Here is a 14,577-nt window from a genome sequence, read left to right as displayed (position 1 = left end):
CTTTCCTCAGTTTGTTCTTGTTCCCCTTAATGGTGTCATTATTCCAAAGTTCAAGTTCAATTCTCCTTGTATTTCTATCACTTACACAAGCTTTTATCTAATTATTCATTCATTTGTTAATTTTTTTTTCATTTTTTAATAACTGATGTCTTCTTTCTGTATCTCCTGTTATCTTCTATTTACTTCTTTCTAATAAACACCATATTCGTTGGATGCTTGAATTTCAAGTCAGTGGCCCTGTGGTCGTCTTGTTCCATATGAATAGGGTTCATCTTCTGCATATAATAATAATAATAATAATGATAATAATAATAATAATAATAATAATAACTTACTGCACATTTTCCTTCAAATACAGCTATAAATGAAATAACATATTCATAGCAAACACTGATTCAGATCAAACAACAGACATGGACGAAATAAAAGACACACAAAATCAATAATGCTTTTTATTACAGTAGGTTAAATGCACTTTTGTTTAGAAGTTACAAAATATCGGTGGACGATTAAAAAAATACAGGTTAGTGTTTCATTAACTGAAGAGGAAAGATTAGCGAGAGTTAATAGACAATATGACAATTACAATATGAAAGAAAAGGTTGAAAAACGATGAAGATTGAACGGACAATATGAAAATGCGAGAGAGTGTTCATTAATAACCATAAACAGAAAAACGACCTATAGATGCCGGGAATGCATCGCAATATCTGTATGAATTACAGAACCTCACGGAGGCTAATCAATAATTAGTTCAGAAAAATAGTTATTTTTGTTACACGGTAACAATGATTTAAGACTAAAATAAAAAATAACATGAAAGTATTGAAGTTATTGCCTTCAATGTAAAAATGACACCAATTTATTGAAGTTATTGCCTTCAGTGGAAAAATAACACCAATTTACTGAAGTTATTTCCTTCAATGAAATATTAACATGAAGTTACTTAGGTTATTACCGTTAATGAAAAAGTTATATCAAGTAATTGAAATTATGGCCCTCAATGGAAAAACAACATGAAGTTACTGAATTTATTGCCCTCAAAGAAACAACAAAATGAAGTTAGTGAAGTGTTTGAAATCAGTGAACAAATACCATGAAGTTATTGCCTTCAATGAAAAATAGCATAATGTTGTTAAAGATATTTCCTTCAATGACAAAAATAACATGAAGTTATTGCAGGTATTGCTTCAATGGAAAGTTAAATGCATTGAAGTTATTGCTTCTAATGTGACTTAACAAATTAAGGAGAAGGAATCACGTCTTTGAATTAACCGCCCCCTCCCTCACCCCTCACCCCCCAAAAATTAAGTTTCTTAAAGGCAACAGTGAACACAGCCATCAGTCAAAATATTACATAATCATGTGTAATATTGCAATAACTAATAAAGTGACAACCTCATCTTATTCAGCCAATGTATTTTGTATCATTCTTCCAAATACAAAAAAATCATAACCTTCAAGTGTCGTTCTAATATTTTTTAAAAAATGAATATATCTGGTTGGCAAACTGTACCCATTATCTTATCAACGGGCAGAGAAATATATTACAGTACATTTCTGTACCACAAAAAATATGCATATCATCTAAAAAGACCTATTGACGATCTATATCTCTCAAATGACAGTTTGTCATAATTTGGAACAGTTTTATCAATACATTTAGATACATTTTCATTTCAGTTCCTTTCACAAAACTCTTCTTCCAATTATGTTAGTAAATCATACATGACAGTTTTATAACTGATATAAAAGGTGAAGGTTCAGTATCACCACAGAAAAGGCCTCATGATAGCACGAACTCTTGCTCATTAAACACCCCATGAGGAGTTCACACTATCAGTCAGCTTTCTCTCTTTCTCTCTCCCCATATTTCATTTTCTTTTCTACACTTTCTTCTACCTAGATTCCCAGCTAGTCTAGGACTTAGCTAGGATCTCTGCGTAACATTCTCAGGCCCTTCCTGGCATTCATCTATATGTTCTTTATTGAAATACATTCACTATCACGTCATTACCATATGTAACCATTTCCAGTCACTGTCATGATAACACGTCACAGAGGCTTCATTACCATATATTCAAATGTAATCATTACCACATTAGAGTTTATCCTTAACGGTGTTAAAATTGATTAACACGCCTGACTGCTGTAATTATTATATAAGATTCTAATAATTTTAGTATGCCTCAAGTCACACTGACCTTAAAAGAACTACTCTTTACGTATCTCTCTCTCTCTCTCTCTCTCAACTTATTCAGCCATAAACATCTTGTTTGAGTTGATAATAGATTTACCATGACATTTGAATTGATAATATTATTTACCATAATATCTGAGGCAATAATATATTTATCATCATATTCACAATTCTTCATAACAGTTCAATGAAAACAGTTAAAATATTTACCATGAAACATATCCTATCATACACTTGGAACAGGTTAGCACCTTCTCATATTTTGTTCCAAAAAAGCTTTGATTTTCTTAATAATGAATAGAAGAAAACTGAAAACATATTTGGAATCCTGGTGAAAAGTTCTACCAGAATAATGCTTTATTTTTACTCTATGAACAACACCCCCCCCCCCACCCCCCCCAAAACAAAAAAAAAAAAAAGCCCAATAAAGACACAAAAAAGGTGAATTCAAAATTTTCTTGTTTTTCCATCTATAATGCTTCTAGTCCTCCGTCTAAAATATAATTAGGAAGTAAGCATGTGCCGCAATTATTGAAAAACAATAGAACAAACAGACAGAGTACTGTCTAGCACCTTCTCAGTGGGAAGAGGCATTCTAATAGCAAGTTTCTACAACAACAACCTTTCAGAGCCGAGGTACAATACCCACATAAAATTAGCCAAAAATTCAATGAAAATACACACCAATCTACAGTGCTGTCGCACTGTATCTGCTAAAGTTGTCTTATTCTACATTAGATTCGAAGCAAATAGGTTATTGCTTAACGAGACCCAAGTAGCGGTGAGGTAAATCTCCCAGCCACTGGAGACGAAGCTTTAGACCTACTGAAATGCATTACAACCTATACTGAGTACTCAGCAGTGAGAAACCAGGCGAATGGCCCCTCTGCGTGGAAAAAAGCACCTAAATTTATAGGAAACCATGGGCATGGTTCCTTCTGGGATCCTATATCCTATCAGCGTTTGTATCTACAATTGGCACTTGTTGCTAGGAGTCCTCTGAGGACAGGATTCATTGTTAATCCTTTACAATGAAAAGCATCGGTTAATGTAATTAAGTAAAATGGATGCAAATGGCATCTTGGTGGTTCAACTGCAGAGTCTGCGCAGACGCAGATTGAACTGTAGACGGTAGAGTTTCCACGTATTAAATGCAATACAATGCACCTTAGTAGATTTGTACTTTTTTAATTTCAAGGCAAGCCATGGGTTCCTGTCACTAGGCAACCACGTCATCCTGAGTTGTAAAATGGCACTACAGAGAAGATTTTAAAAAATATATCTATGTCCTGAGGAAGTGAGCTTTTGGCAACTATGAAGTTCTCCTTACCAGACAGATGAATGTCACTTGAAGTTTCAGCTACAAATGAAGTCTAGTCTGATTCTACACGAAAGAAAAAAAAAACTTCAGCTTCAAAGTAAGACTCAGCTGGTTCTACAAAAAAATGTTTACCTTCAAACTAAGTCTAGGCTGATTCTACAAAAATGCTCAGCTTCAAACTAAGTTCTAGTCTAGTTCTACAAAACTATTTCTGCTTCAAAGTAAGTATAGTTTGGTTCTACAAAAAAATCTACTCTGGTTCTACAAAAAATAACTTCAGCTTTAAATTAAGTCTAGTTTGGTTTTACCGAAAAAAATATTCAGCTTCAAAGTAAATCCATCAGGCTCTAAAAAAAAAAGTCAGCTACAAAATGAGCCCAGTCAGGTTCTACAAAAAACCAAGTTTATTCCTTAGCAGAGTATGTGCTGATCTAAACCAACTCACCTGGTGTTAATGAGCACCAATTGTTGACTTACTTGTCACCAACACTCGACACTTTTCTTATTATTTTTTCATCATGGCATCTTCACTACATACTCAGAAAATACTGCTACGGACTGCACAGCTAGGTTACTCTAAAAACATTAAATGCAGTTAAGACATACCGGTAACTGCTGACAGTTTCCAGTGACATATTTTGTAAATAAATGAGATGGCTATTCCTTAGCTCTGAATACAGTTCTATAGCTTGGCGTAATAATCTTCCCAGAAGAACTTGGCATCGCCTAAGAGAGCAACCAAGTCCTTGTTATACGGCTCATAAAATCTCTTGAGAACTTCAGCCGTCTTGTTTAGCATTTTTCCGACATTACCCTTCTTTCTGTTTTTGTTCTGTACTGGGGGCCATGTTCACCAAGTTTTCCTCGTCTTCAGATAGTCCTCCTGCAATGAAATTAGTCGTGACTTGCACTGCACCATTCAAGAAAGTAGTGTTTAGTATTAACTTGGATTGTACCATTCAAGAAAATGGCTCTAACTTAGACTTTACCATTCAAGAAAGTAGTACTTAGTAATAACTTGGATTGTATTATTCAAGAAAATGGCTCTAACTTAGACTTTACATTTAAGAAAGTAGTACTTTGTGTTAACCTGGATTGTACCATTCAAGAAAGTAGTATACTGACTTGAATTGTACCATTCAAGAAAGTTACTGACTTGCATTGTACCATTCCAGAAATTAGTACTGACTTGCATTGTACCATTCAAGAAAGTTATTGACTTGCATTGTACCATTCAGGATATTAGTACTGACTTGGATTGTACCATTCAAAAAGATGGTGCTAACTTAGACTTTACCATTCAAGAAAACAGCACTAGACTAAACTATTCCACTCAAAGACGTAGTACTGACTTGGATTGTGCAGTTCAATAAAATATGACTAACTTGTACTGCACCAAGCATGAATATACTTGAGTACTGTATTGTACACTCAAATAATCATTAAAAAATTTTAATAGTATAAAGTTAATATTATCTTGAAACATATACTATATATATATTGTAACTTAGGTTAAACATTGTAAAGTTTTTGAATTCTAGTTTGCACTTTATATAAATTTTCACATACCATTAAAACTAAACATATCTAACATTACTTTCTGTTCCTATTCTGCATATAAATAGTAACAAAAACCCTTGGGAATGTACCGTCATTCAATGACACTAAGTCAATTCGATTTCAGTTCAGATCTTGAAATTGTGAGCAGTAACAAATAGTACCTCAAATCGAAGAGACTTACTCAGTCCAAGATGGGCATAGATGGACGCCATAGTGGCTGTTATGTCGCGATGGTAGTCCTCCATCCGAATGACTAGAACCTGGTCCTCTGGGAAGACGTTCAACCAATCCCGAAGGAAGATGTTGTACATGCCGTTGTACAGACGGACTTCCTGTCGAGACACAAAAGGATTAGTTTGTCTTGAATGAACAGGATTGAGGATAATTGAGGATATGCCAATCTAGTGGTATAAACTTCTACCTGCATAGCCTGTTACATTCGTCTGGATTTACTTGAAATGACTTCAAGGGCTAGAACACAAACAGCTGAAGCATGTCTGGAAAAACGGGTGCAGTCTAATCAATATAAGTTTGGAAAACTTGCAGAAGTTTTTTATTATTGACCATTCAGAGCCATAAACAGGGTATTGTCTCGTAAAACTGTTAACAACAACTTCCTCAAGTTTTGTATGCATGTAATCTCTGACGCTTCAACTCCTTAGTTGATCACACTACAATGATTTGTATGTACAAGTCCTTTGTACATGTTTGAAGTATAAAATTTCCATTACTGAATAATATAATCAGTACTCATGGGACAATAGTGCAATACCTTTTGCAAGATCAGTTTTTCTTTTTTTGATTATTGGGAAATTTAATGTCCACATCCCTGAAAAGACTGAAGCTCAAAGTACTTACCAGATCATACTGCAACGTCTTGTTGTAAGCGCAGGTCCTTTCTGAATAACGAGAAGTACAAAGTTCCCATTTCTGGATCGAAGACTGGACAGCTATGTCAAAGTTTTCGGGAGATATATCGGGCTTCTTGGTGAAGAAGGCATAGCTGGAGTATAGCCTGGAAAACATATCAAAGAGGAAAAGAATAAAGTAACAGGGCTCTTGAACTGGCTGTAAACAATATGGCACGATTACACTTTTCTACTACAGAATTACTATTGGCCTCTCCATAATCGAAATCTGTTTCATTCATAACTCTCAAAACCACTTGGAAATCTTGTGCTGATTCATTCATCAACATTCCTCTTGGTAAGAATGCTCTTCATGAAACTACAATAGGTGACAATGCATCAAAATGTAGCACTACAACATTACTATGTTCTATATGGTTAATACTGGGCTAGCACTTTTTCTTGATTTTGTTTAAATTTTTATTTCCTTGTTTACTCTTAATTTTACGGGCTATCCTAGAGCAAGAGAATGTGCCAGCACTATACTCTGTTTTTTTTTCCATTTGTCCATCCGCCTATGGTGTTTGCGCATGGTAACACTGTGTCCCGGGCTTTAAATAATATCCTATTTCGAATATTTACGGTGTAATTCGCATACAGTAAATTATTAAAATACTTTTCAGTTGCAAATGTACACACAGGTATCCTTTTATTTACCTAAAACTTACACATAGCGTAACTATTTACAGCCTGGGACGCAGTGCTACCATGCGGAAACACCACAGGCGGATGGACAGATGGAAAAAAACAGAGTATAGGCTGTCTTAATAGCCATTCGATTTAATCTTACCTGGATGCTGGTTCCCTTATAACAGCAATGATCCGAGATTTTGGCAGCACAGCGTGTATGATGTCGGCAGTGGTTACAGGAAGGACGACCCCAGGCTGTATGCTAAAGAGCTGTCTGTACAGTGTCCTTTCGACATCCGTGTAATCGCCCTTAGAAGTCGCGTTTGAGAAGCAGCACCCTTCGAAATCTCTACTCTGGTTCTGCCTGGCGTCATCCTCTGTCACAGACTCGGTTTCAGAGCTCCTGATCTGGCGACTGAATCCTTCTCTTTTGTTGAAGAAGAGCTGCAGGACCTTCTTGGTGGAATTTTTGTTGAGGGTTGAGTACATGTAGTTCATGGTGGGACTCCCGTCCCACAGGGTGGAGGTGCTTCCGTCGCCCGTGATCTTCTGGTGGAATGGAACGCCTGGAATGGACGAGTTGACCCAGTGGCCTTCGATGTCAACTGCTGCTGTGGTGAACAAGTCCAGGTACTCCAGAAATGTGATGGGTCTTGGGGAATACGGCTGACCTGTTGGAATCATTTACTGGTTAGGTAGGTAGTAATAACCCAGCATTGCATTTAGTTGTATAGTAATTCTCTTGGGAAAATGTTTCATTCTTTTAAAGGCAAAATGAAAAATGTCCCCCTCTCTAGTGCATGAACACTTGCACAAGGACGCTACAAAAGCTGACAGATGATTTTTCTACTCGGATGAATTTAATTACTCCGGTGAACTCCAGTTTATACAATAAACTCTATTATTATCATGAAAAATGGCAAAAAAAGAATAAATAAACACCAAAAACGGTCTTACCCAAAGTATTATTACCCTCAAATCCAATAGTACAGCTACAGGCAGTTATAGGAGCAAAGAGACCCAGTGCCAGAACATGGGTGAGTTAATGTAACAACAGCAACAAGAACAACCTACTAACCCGAAAAAATACAAACCCTATGTAGAATGGCTCTACAGTACCATTTTCACCCTCTGAACAAGCAGTACAGAGCCAAAGATTGCTCTGAGAGGAAAGGAGCCACAGCTAGCACATAGCTGGATTTATCTAACGACAAAAACAACAGCAACAATGTACAACTTAAAGAAAATACAACCCATATGCAGACTGGCCCTAAAGTGTCAGTTTTATCCACTGACCAAGCAGTACAGGGATACAGGCTGCTCTGGGAGCAAAGGAGCCAGTGCTAGCACATGGCTAGGCTAATCCAAACAACATTAACAGCAACAACAACTAAACCCAAAGTCCACCTTCAACTCACCGTATCTCCTTCTAGTCCACCAGTGGGGCCCTTTGAGTAGAGTTCCAGCCACGTCTGGATGCATGTTGATCCTCTGGAAGACGTCTGTCGTGGCGCACTTTGGCTGGCCAATCAGGAAGAAGTAGGGAAGGCAGCGGAGCACGTAGCTTCGCTTGCTGTAGTGCTGGTGACTGGAAAGGGTTGTTTTTGGTTAGGAAAATATGTACCAATTTTTTTTCTATTGGTGATTGTTTTGAGTTTGAATTGAACTGAATATGGAAATTAGGCCATTCATCGCTGAAATGGAAACTGACAGTAAAAGGGTTGATAGGTGTAACAGGAGGAAAACTTCAAAGCAGTTGAACTATGAATCAATTGTTAGGAGAGGGTGGAGAGTAAGATGGAAGAAGGAGAACATGAACGGAGGTACAGCAAGAGGAATGAAAGAGGTTGCAGTCAGTGTTTTGAGTTTGCAAAAATATACAGAGATTTTCTATACCTAAATTTACTCATTCCTTGTAAATAGGGGTACAGGTATCATTTATAAAAATTTACAGTTGCTTTATAAGAAGATTTTTAAGAGGAAATATAGTCAAGTCAACATGAGTGTGAAACGTTTTTATTATTTGCTAATGAATAGAATTTTAACCTACTAATTATCTAACATAACTCATCTACTTTACCTAATACCTGAATTATCTGCTAAATATTAATCGAGTGAATAAAGATGAGCATTGCTTGATGTATACTTTCACAAGAAGAGTACGATCAACTCATAGGAGATAAATGCGATCTTACTTTATAACATTATCACAACGATAGAAATTAATCAAACCAAACGCAAAAATAAAAAGTTCCAAAATCTCGAATAATACAACAATCGCCAAAACATCCTTCCAAAATGTGTTCCTAGTTGCATCACAATTTGCAAATCATTATGCACGACATCTCTGTCTTTCTCTCTATCTTTACACACTCCCGCGCATTCATTCAGATCACTGTGGTGACATCTGTTGCACTAAGAGATCAACAGATTAAAACCGAACATAGCTAACAAGAAGAAACATATTCTCCAGCTGGGTATACCTACAACACCCAGTGAATTATGCAAGCTCACAAAACCCTTTGTTAGCAACGAGAGGACTGACGTCTTCTTATTGCTTATGGATGCCTGTACGGCTGAATAGGTGGTGCGTGCAATGTATAATTACAGACCAGAGAACAGGAACAGAACACAGAACGATTGCTATTGCTATCAACCAGTTTCTTTCACTGGGATATCATCAGTGGCTTGCTATGCAATTCTTGTCTTTGGTTATAATATATAGATTTACTTCACAGCAGCAAGAGAAATCTTTTAATTATGAATAAAGTAAAGGTACTTGAGTTTTCACGGGTACTCAGAAGAGATAATATATTCAAGACTGCTCTTACTAATCTCTGTGATATTGCGATTTTCCTACAATTGACTGGTAATTCAAAATACAGCCCCGTGTAGAACAGTAACTTTCTTTGAATCGATTAGCAAAATAACTTTAAAAATTCTATAGCTTTGCATATCAGAAAGCGCATTTGCAGAAATATGTATAATGCAAATTCTAACATTGAAACACCAATACAATTGCATTTAAGACATATTTTCACAAACACTTTTTCTGTACAAAAGACAATTCTGCCACATTTATTCCAAGACTGCGTTATAATGCAGCGACCACTGACCACAGGGACTTATAATTGCAGATTCTCTGTGCGACGCATTACAACAGAGGCGACTTCTCACGAGATGTCTGTTATATTCTCTGGATGAAATGGAACGCGAAAGGTATCATGCTAAACCGTGTGATAAATTTAGAAAAGATAACATTATACCTGGCAAATATCGTTCAGTTCCATAGGCGTTCGAGTCACTAGAAGTTTTAATTTTGAATTTAGATAAATAATCCTTTCTAGTAGGTTTGTAAGTTTTGTATCTATTCATTTTTAATCAGATTCTAAGGGACTATGCTAAACTGAGCGATGAATTTAGGAAAGATAACATTATATTTGACAAATATCGTTCAGTTTCTTAGACGTTCGAGTCACCGGAAGTTTTAATTTTGAATTTAGATAAATAATCCTTTCTTGTAAGAGTCTTGTATCCATTCATCTTTAATCAGATTCTATGGGACTATATCTCCATATGCTCACATTCGGGTGAATATCATTGTTGCAGGCTTTAAAACCGAGTGATTACGGAAGAATGACTCACCTCACAAGGGCCGCTGCAGAAGCAGGCTTCAGCAGACTTGCAAAGAGGTTGTCCCTCTTCGCAGAGGCGCCCTGCCGGTCGTACCAGCACGGATTCTTGAAATTCGGCAGGAATTCCAGACCAACGCCCTGGAATTTGCGATTTCAGGAATTATTTGGGGTGGTGGAAGGAAGGTGGTGGCGGTGGTGGTGAGTGAGTGAATGAGTGAGTGAGGGAAGGGCGGGAAACAGACTTAAAAGTTCGTATTCTTTCAAAGTTTTGTAATGAAATTATTCTACATCGTGATTTGTAGAAATAATCTGAAATGGCGAGAAAATTGGGAGATCTAAAAAGGTAACGTTTTTTTTTTTTTTTTTAATGACTGTTAATATGATGACTCTAAGCCCATATAAGGCTAAATATCTTTTTGCAACAATCAATAAGTCAATAAATCAACCAATAAGTATATCTATCTATCTATCTATCTATCTATCTATCTATCTATCTATCTATATATATATATATATATATATATATATATATATATATATATATATATATATATATATATATACACACGAACCGTGCATTTGATGTCTAGGCCAGTCCCTTACGACGCTCCTGATTGGCTGTTGATAAGCCAGTCACAGGGCCAGAAACTCTCAGTCTCCCTCGAGAGTTCACATAGGCAGGACGTGTGTTCAATCTCTTCTGAGGGATACTTTTGAAAGACGTATCCCTCAGGAGAGGTGGAACATACATCCTGCCTATGTGAACTCTCTCGAGAGAGACTGAGAGTTTCCAGCCCTGTGATTGGCTTATCAACAGCCACCAATCAGGAGCGTCGTAAGGACTGGCTTACACGTCAAATGCACGGTTGATATGAATCTACGTACTATAGCAGACCACTGTGTCGAAAGGTCTTTATATATATATATATATATATATATATATATATATATATATATATATATATATATATATATATATATAAATGACCACCTGACTGAAACATGCAATGAAATACTACATATTTCAAGCTAAAATACCGAAGAATAAGGAATTCTCATAGACCTATACTCACATTGAAAAGGTCGACATTCCTCATCATCTCTTCTTGCAGTTCCTGTTTGGATTTCAAACGCGCAGCTGGACGGAGTCTGCGCACTAGAATAAAAAAAACAAAAGACATGCGCAGGCGTTGCGTAACAATTGCAGCAGCTAAAGAAACGAAAGGGGATGGGCGTAATACTGAGATAAATTCTTAAATGTGTGAGCGTGTGTACATACATATATATATATATACATACATATATATATATATAATGTGTGTGTGTGTGTGTACGTGTGTAAGCATACGCAAGACTCTCTCACAGATGGTGGGTCATATAAGTAAGTAGGGTAATTGAGAGAGTAGCTATTACTCCCCTCTGAATGACCTCTAGGAAGGCGTGAAAGACGATTAAGTGTCTGACAAACGACTCACACTGAAGTTTGAAGTCGTAGGTTAAAGAAGCGAAGTTTGTGCAAAGAGGGAGGTGAAGTTTAAGATGCAATATTCAAAACGATGATTAGTCTTTTGAATATCGCAGTGTTAATGAAGCCTAAAAATGTGCAGTGATAATGAAACTAAAGATTTGCAGCAATAGTGAAGATAAAAATTGCAGTGATAATAAAACTAAAAATTTGCAGTAATAATGAAGATAAGAATTGCAGCAATGATAAAGCTAAAAAATTACAGTAATAATGAAGATAAAAATTACAGTAATAATGAAGCAAAAAATTACATCAATAGTGAAGCTAAAAAATGCAGTAATAATGAGGCTAAAAATAACAGTAATAATAATGCTAAAAAATTATAGTAATAATGAAGCTAAAAAATTATATATAGTAATAATGAGGCAAAAAATTTCAATATTAATGAAGCTGAAAAAATACAGTATTATTGAAGCTGAAACCTTACAGTAATAAAAAAAGCTAAGAAATTTCTATAATAATGAAGAATTAGCAGTATTAATGAAGCCAAAAAATAACAGTTATAATGAAACTAAAAATTAGCAGTAATAATGAAGATAAAAAAATTAAGAGTAATAATGAGGATAAAAAATCTGACTTAACCCTGAAGCACATCAATTGTATTGGCATTGGATCTATGATAACAATTCACTTTTCCAGAGAGAGAGAGAGAGAGAGAGAGAGAGAGAGAGACTTATTCGTTGTCACGCTCATTTCAGGAAACAAAGCCAGCGACATCTGTTCTCGATGCATGTGACGATGCATTACGTAAACTTTGTAAACTCGCTTCACAAAACCTCTGGTAAAATCTCTAGGAGCCTCAAATTATAACAACATGACCTTGAATTTCTGAAATGGACGTCCAATGTGCAATGCAGTTTGTCTGCACACACACACACACACACACACACACACACCCCATCTTGAGATGGGGTATCTTACATAAGTAACAGCATCATTCATCAGTGCAGAAACAGGTGGACGCTACAGAACCAGAAATAAGAGAGAAGAAGAACCTTTACAACGGCCCATCGTAGACTTACACGAAATATACTAGAGCAACTTCTCCCAAAACATTTTTCTCCTCTTTACTTTAATAATTTATTTATATTATCGTCTATTTACTTATCAGTCTGTTACTTTATTTTTCTAAATAAAGTAACTAACGTTCTGTTACTTCTTTCAAATGCACACTTTATATGATAGGGTTTCATAAGAAAAGGGTTAATAATAATAATAATAACAATAATAATAATAATAATAATAATAATAATAATAATAATAATAATAATAATACCAGGGGATAAAAAACAGTTAACAAGCTTTCTTAAGTTAAATATACCTTCAAACAAGGAAGTATATAAAACTTTAAATTTATATTCTTGAGTCACCGACCTGAATGAAGAGACGATACGAATAATGCGAATAAAAACGGAAAAAGGAAAATTCTAACTTCGGTCTTAAAGACGACAGAGAAATTCACTCTACGAGGAGGCAGCAACTATCCCATGTACTTTAAGAACATAATTCAAGGGTTCAACAATTAGATTTACGACCTTACACGTCAGTTCTCCTTGAAGTTTAAGTACTTCTCTCTCTCTCTCTCTCTCTCTCTCTCTCTCTCTATACGATGGATGGGTGTAACAAAAACCAGTGGGAACACTTGAGGAATTCTCTCTCTCTCTCTCTCTCTCTCTCTCTCTCTCTCTCTCTCTTAGACGGCAAGAGTTGACTCTCTCTCTCCTGGACGACAAGAGCTGACTCTCTCTCTCTGTCTCTCTCTCTCTCTCTCTCTCTCTCTCTCACTCTATCTCTTCTGGACGACAAGAGCTGACTCTCTCTCTCTCTCCTTGACGACAAGAGCTGACTCTCTCTCTCTATGCGAGTATTTCAGACCATAATGTCATAGAATTAACAGTCCATTCCAAAGCAAGTGAAAACAGAGATAAGCAAGAAATGAAAAAGTGGGAAGGATATGGAAAATACGACTTCTACAGTAAAAATATAAAATGGTCAGAAATAAATGAAGAATTAAACAAAGATTGGAATAACATTTTCGTAAGTGATGACATAAGGGTAAATACGGAGATATTATATAAAATATTAGAGAAAATAGTGGATAAATATATACCGAAGAAGAAAAGTAAACATCAGTCATGCATACCAAGAGACAGAAGGATCTTGTTCCAGAAAATCAGAAAGTGGAAAAAAGGTCTTGCAAAAGAAAAAATGCATGGAAAGTTATAGAACTAAAAAGTAAGATAGAAAATGCAGAAACAAAAGATTATACAATCAAAGGAAATGAAAAAACGGGACTTGGAAGAAAAAACCCTAATAAATATCAAGCAAAACCCCAAACTATTATACTCATACTCGAAAAAGATGAATAAAAGAAGAATAGAAATTGGCCCTCTAAGAATTGAAGGGAGATTAACGAATGATAAAAAGGAAATATGCAACATATTGGCAGAACGATATAAGAGAGAATTCACCCCTAGAATATATAATGATATAGAAGTAAGGGACGAAAATAGTGAATATTTAGCTGACATAGATATTAATGAAGCTGATATTGTGCAGGCTATTAATGAAATTAAAAATGGAGCTGCTGCAGGGCCTGATGGAATTCCTGCTATTTTTTTTTTAAGAAAGTAGTTCATTCTATCGCAAAGCCACTTGCAATATTATTAAGACAAAGTGTAGATACAGGCAAGATTTATGATGAGCACAAATTTACCTATATATTTACCCCTACTTTCAAAAGTGGATCAAGACTAGAGGCAAGTAATTATAGGCCTGTGAGTCTAACATCACATATT

General features: G+C 35.8%; 1 protein-coding gene and 1 long non-coding RNA gene across 2 annotated transcripts in view; both read right to left on the bottom strand.

Annotated features, from left to right (window-relative positions):
- Window positions 1-436: 436 nt before the first annotated feature.
- On the bottom strand, window positions 437-2,587 carry LOC135199950 (uncharacterized). Its single transcript, XR_010311157.1, has 2 exons — window positions 1,181-2,587; window positions 437-1,109 (listed from the first exon to the last, which is right to left on the bottom strand). It is a non-coding gene; the product is annotated as an uncharacterized LOC135199950 (long non-coding RNA).
- A 6-nt stretch (window positions 2,588-2,593) lies between these two features.
- The window catches only part of LOC135199948 (carbohydrate sulfotransferase 15-like), a 38,154-nt gene continuing 26,170 nt past the window's right edge, over window positions 2,594-14,577 (bottom strand). The window contains 8 exon segments of the mRNA XM_064228073.1: window positions 2,594-4,362; window positions 4,364-4,404; window positions 5,263-5,413; window positions 5,940-6,096; window positions 6,780-7,290; window positions 8,038-8,207; window positions 10,265-10,392; window positions 11,328-11,410. Coding sequence (XP_064084143.1) covers window positions 4,204-4,362; window positions 4,364-4,404; window positions 5,263-5,413; window positions 5,940-6,096; window positions 6,780-7,290; window positions 8,038-8,207; window positions 10,265-10,392; window positions 11,328-11,410 — 1,400 coding nt within the window. The 3' untranslated portion in view covers window positions 2,594-4,203.

The sequence above is a fragment of the Macrobrachium nipponense genome, chromosome 26 (assembly GCF_015104395.2).
Source record: "Macrobrachium nipponense isolate FS-2020 chromosome 26, ASM1510439v2, whole genome shotgun sequence".
Classification (NCBI taxonomy): domain Eukaryota; kingdom Metazoa; phylum Arthropoda; class Malacostraca; order Decapoda; family Palaemonidae; genus Macrobrachium; species Macrobrachium nipponense.
Note: the sequence above shows the minus strand (reverse complement) of the source record. Positions and strands in the feature narration are given on the sequence as shown.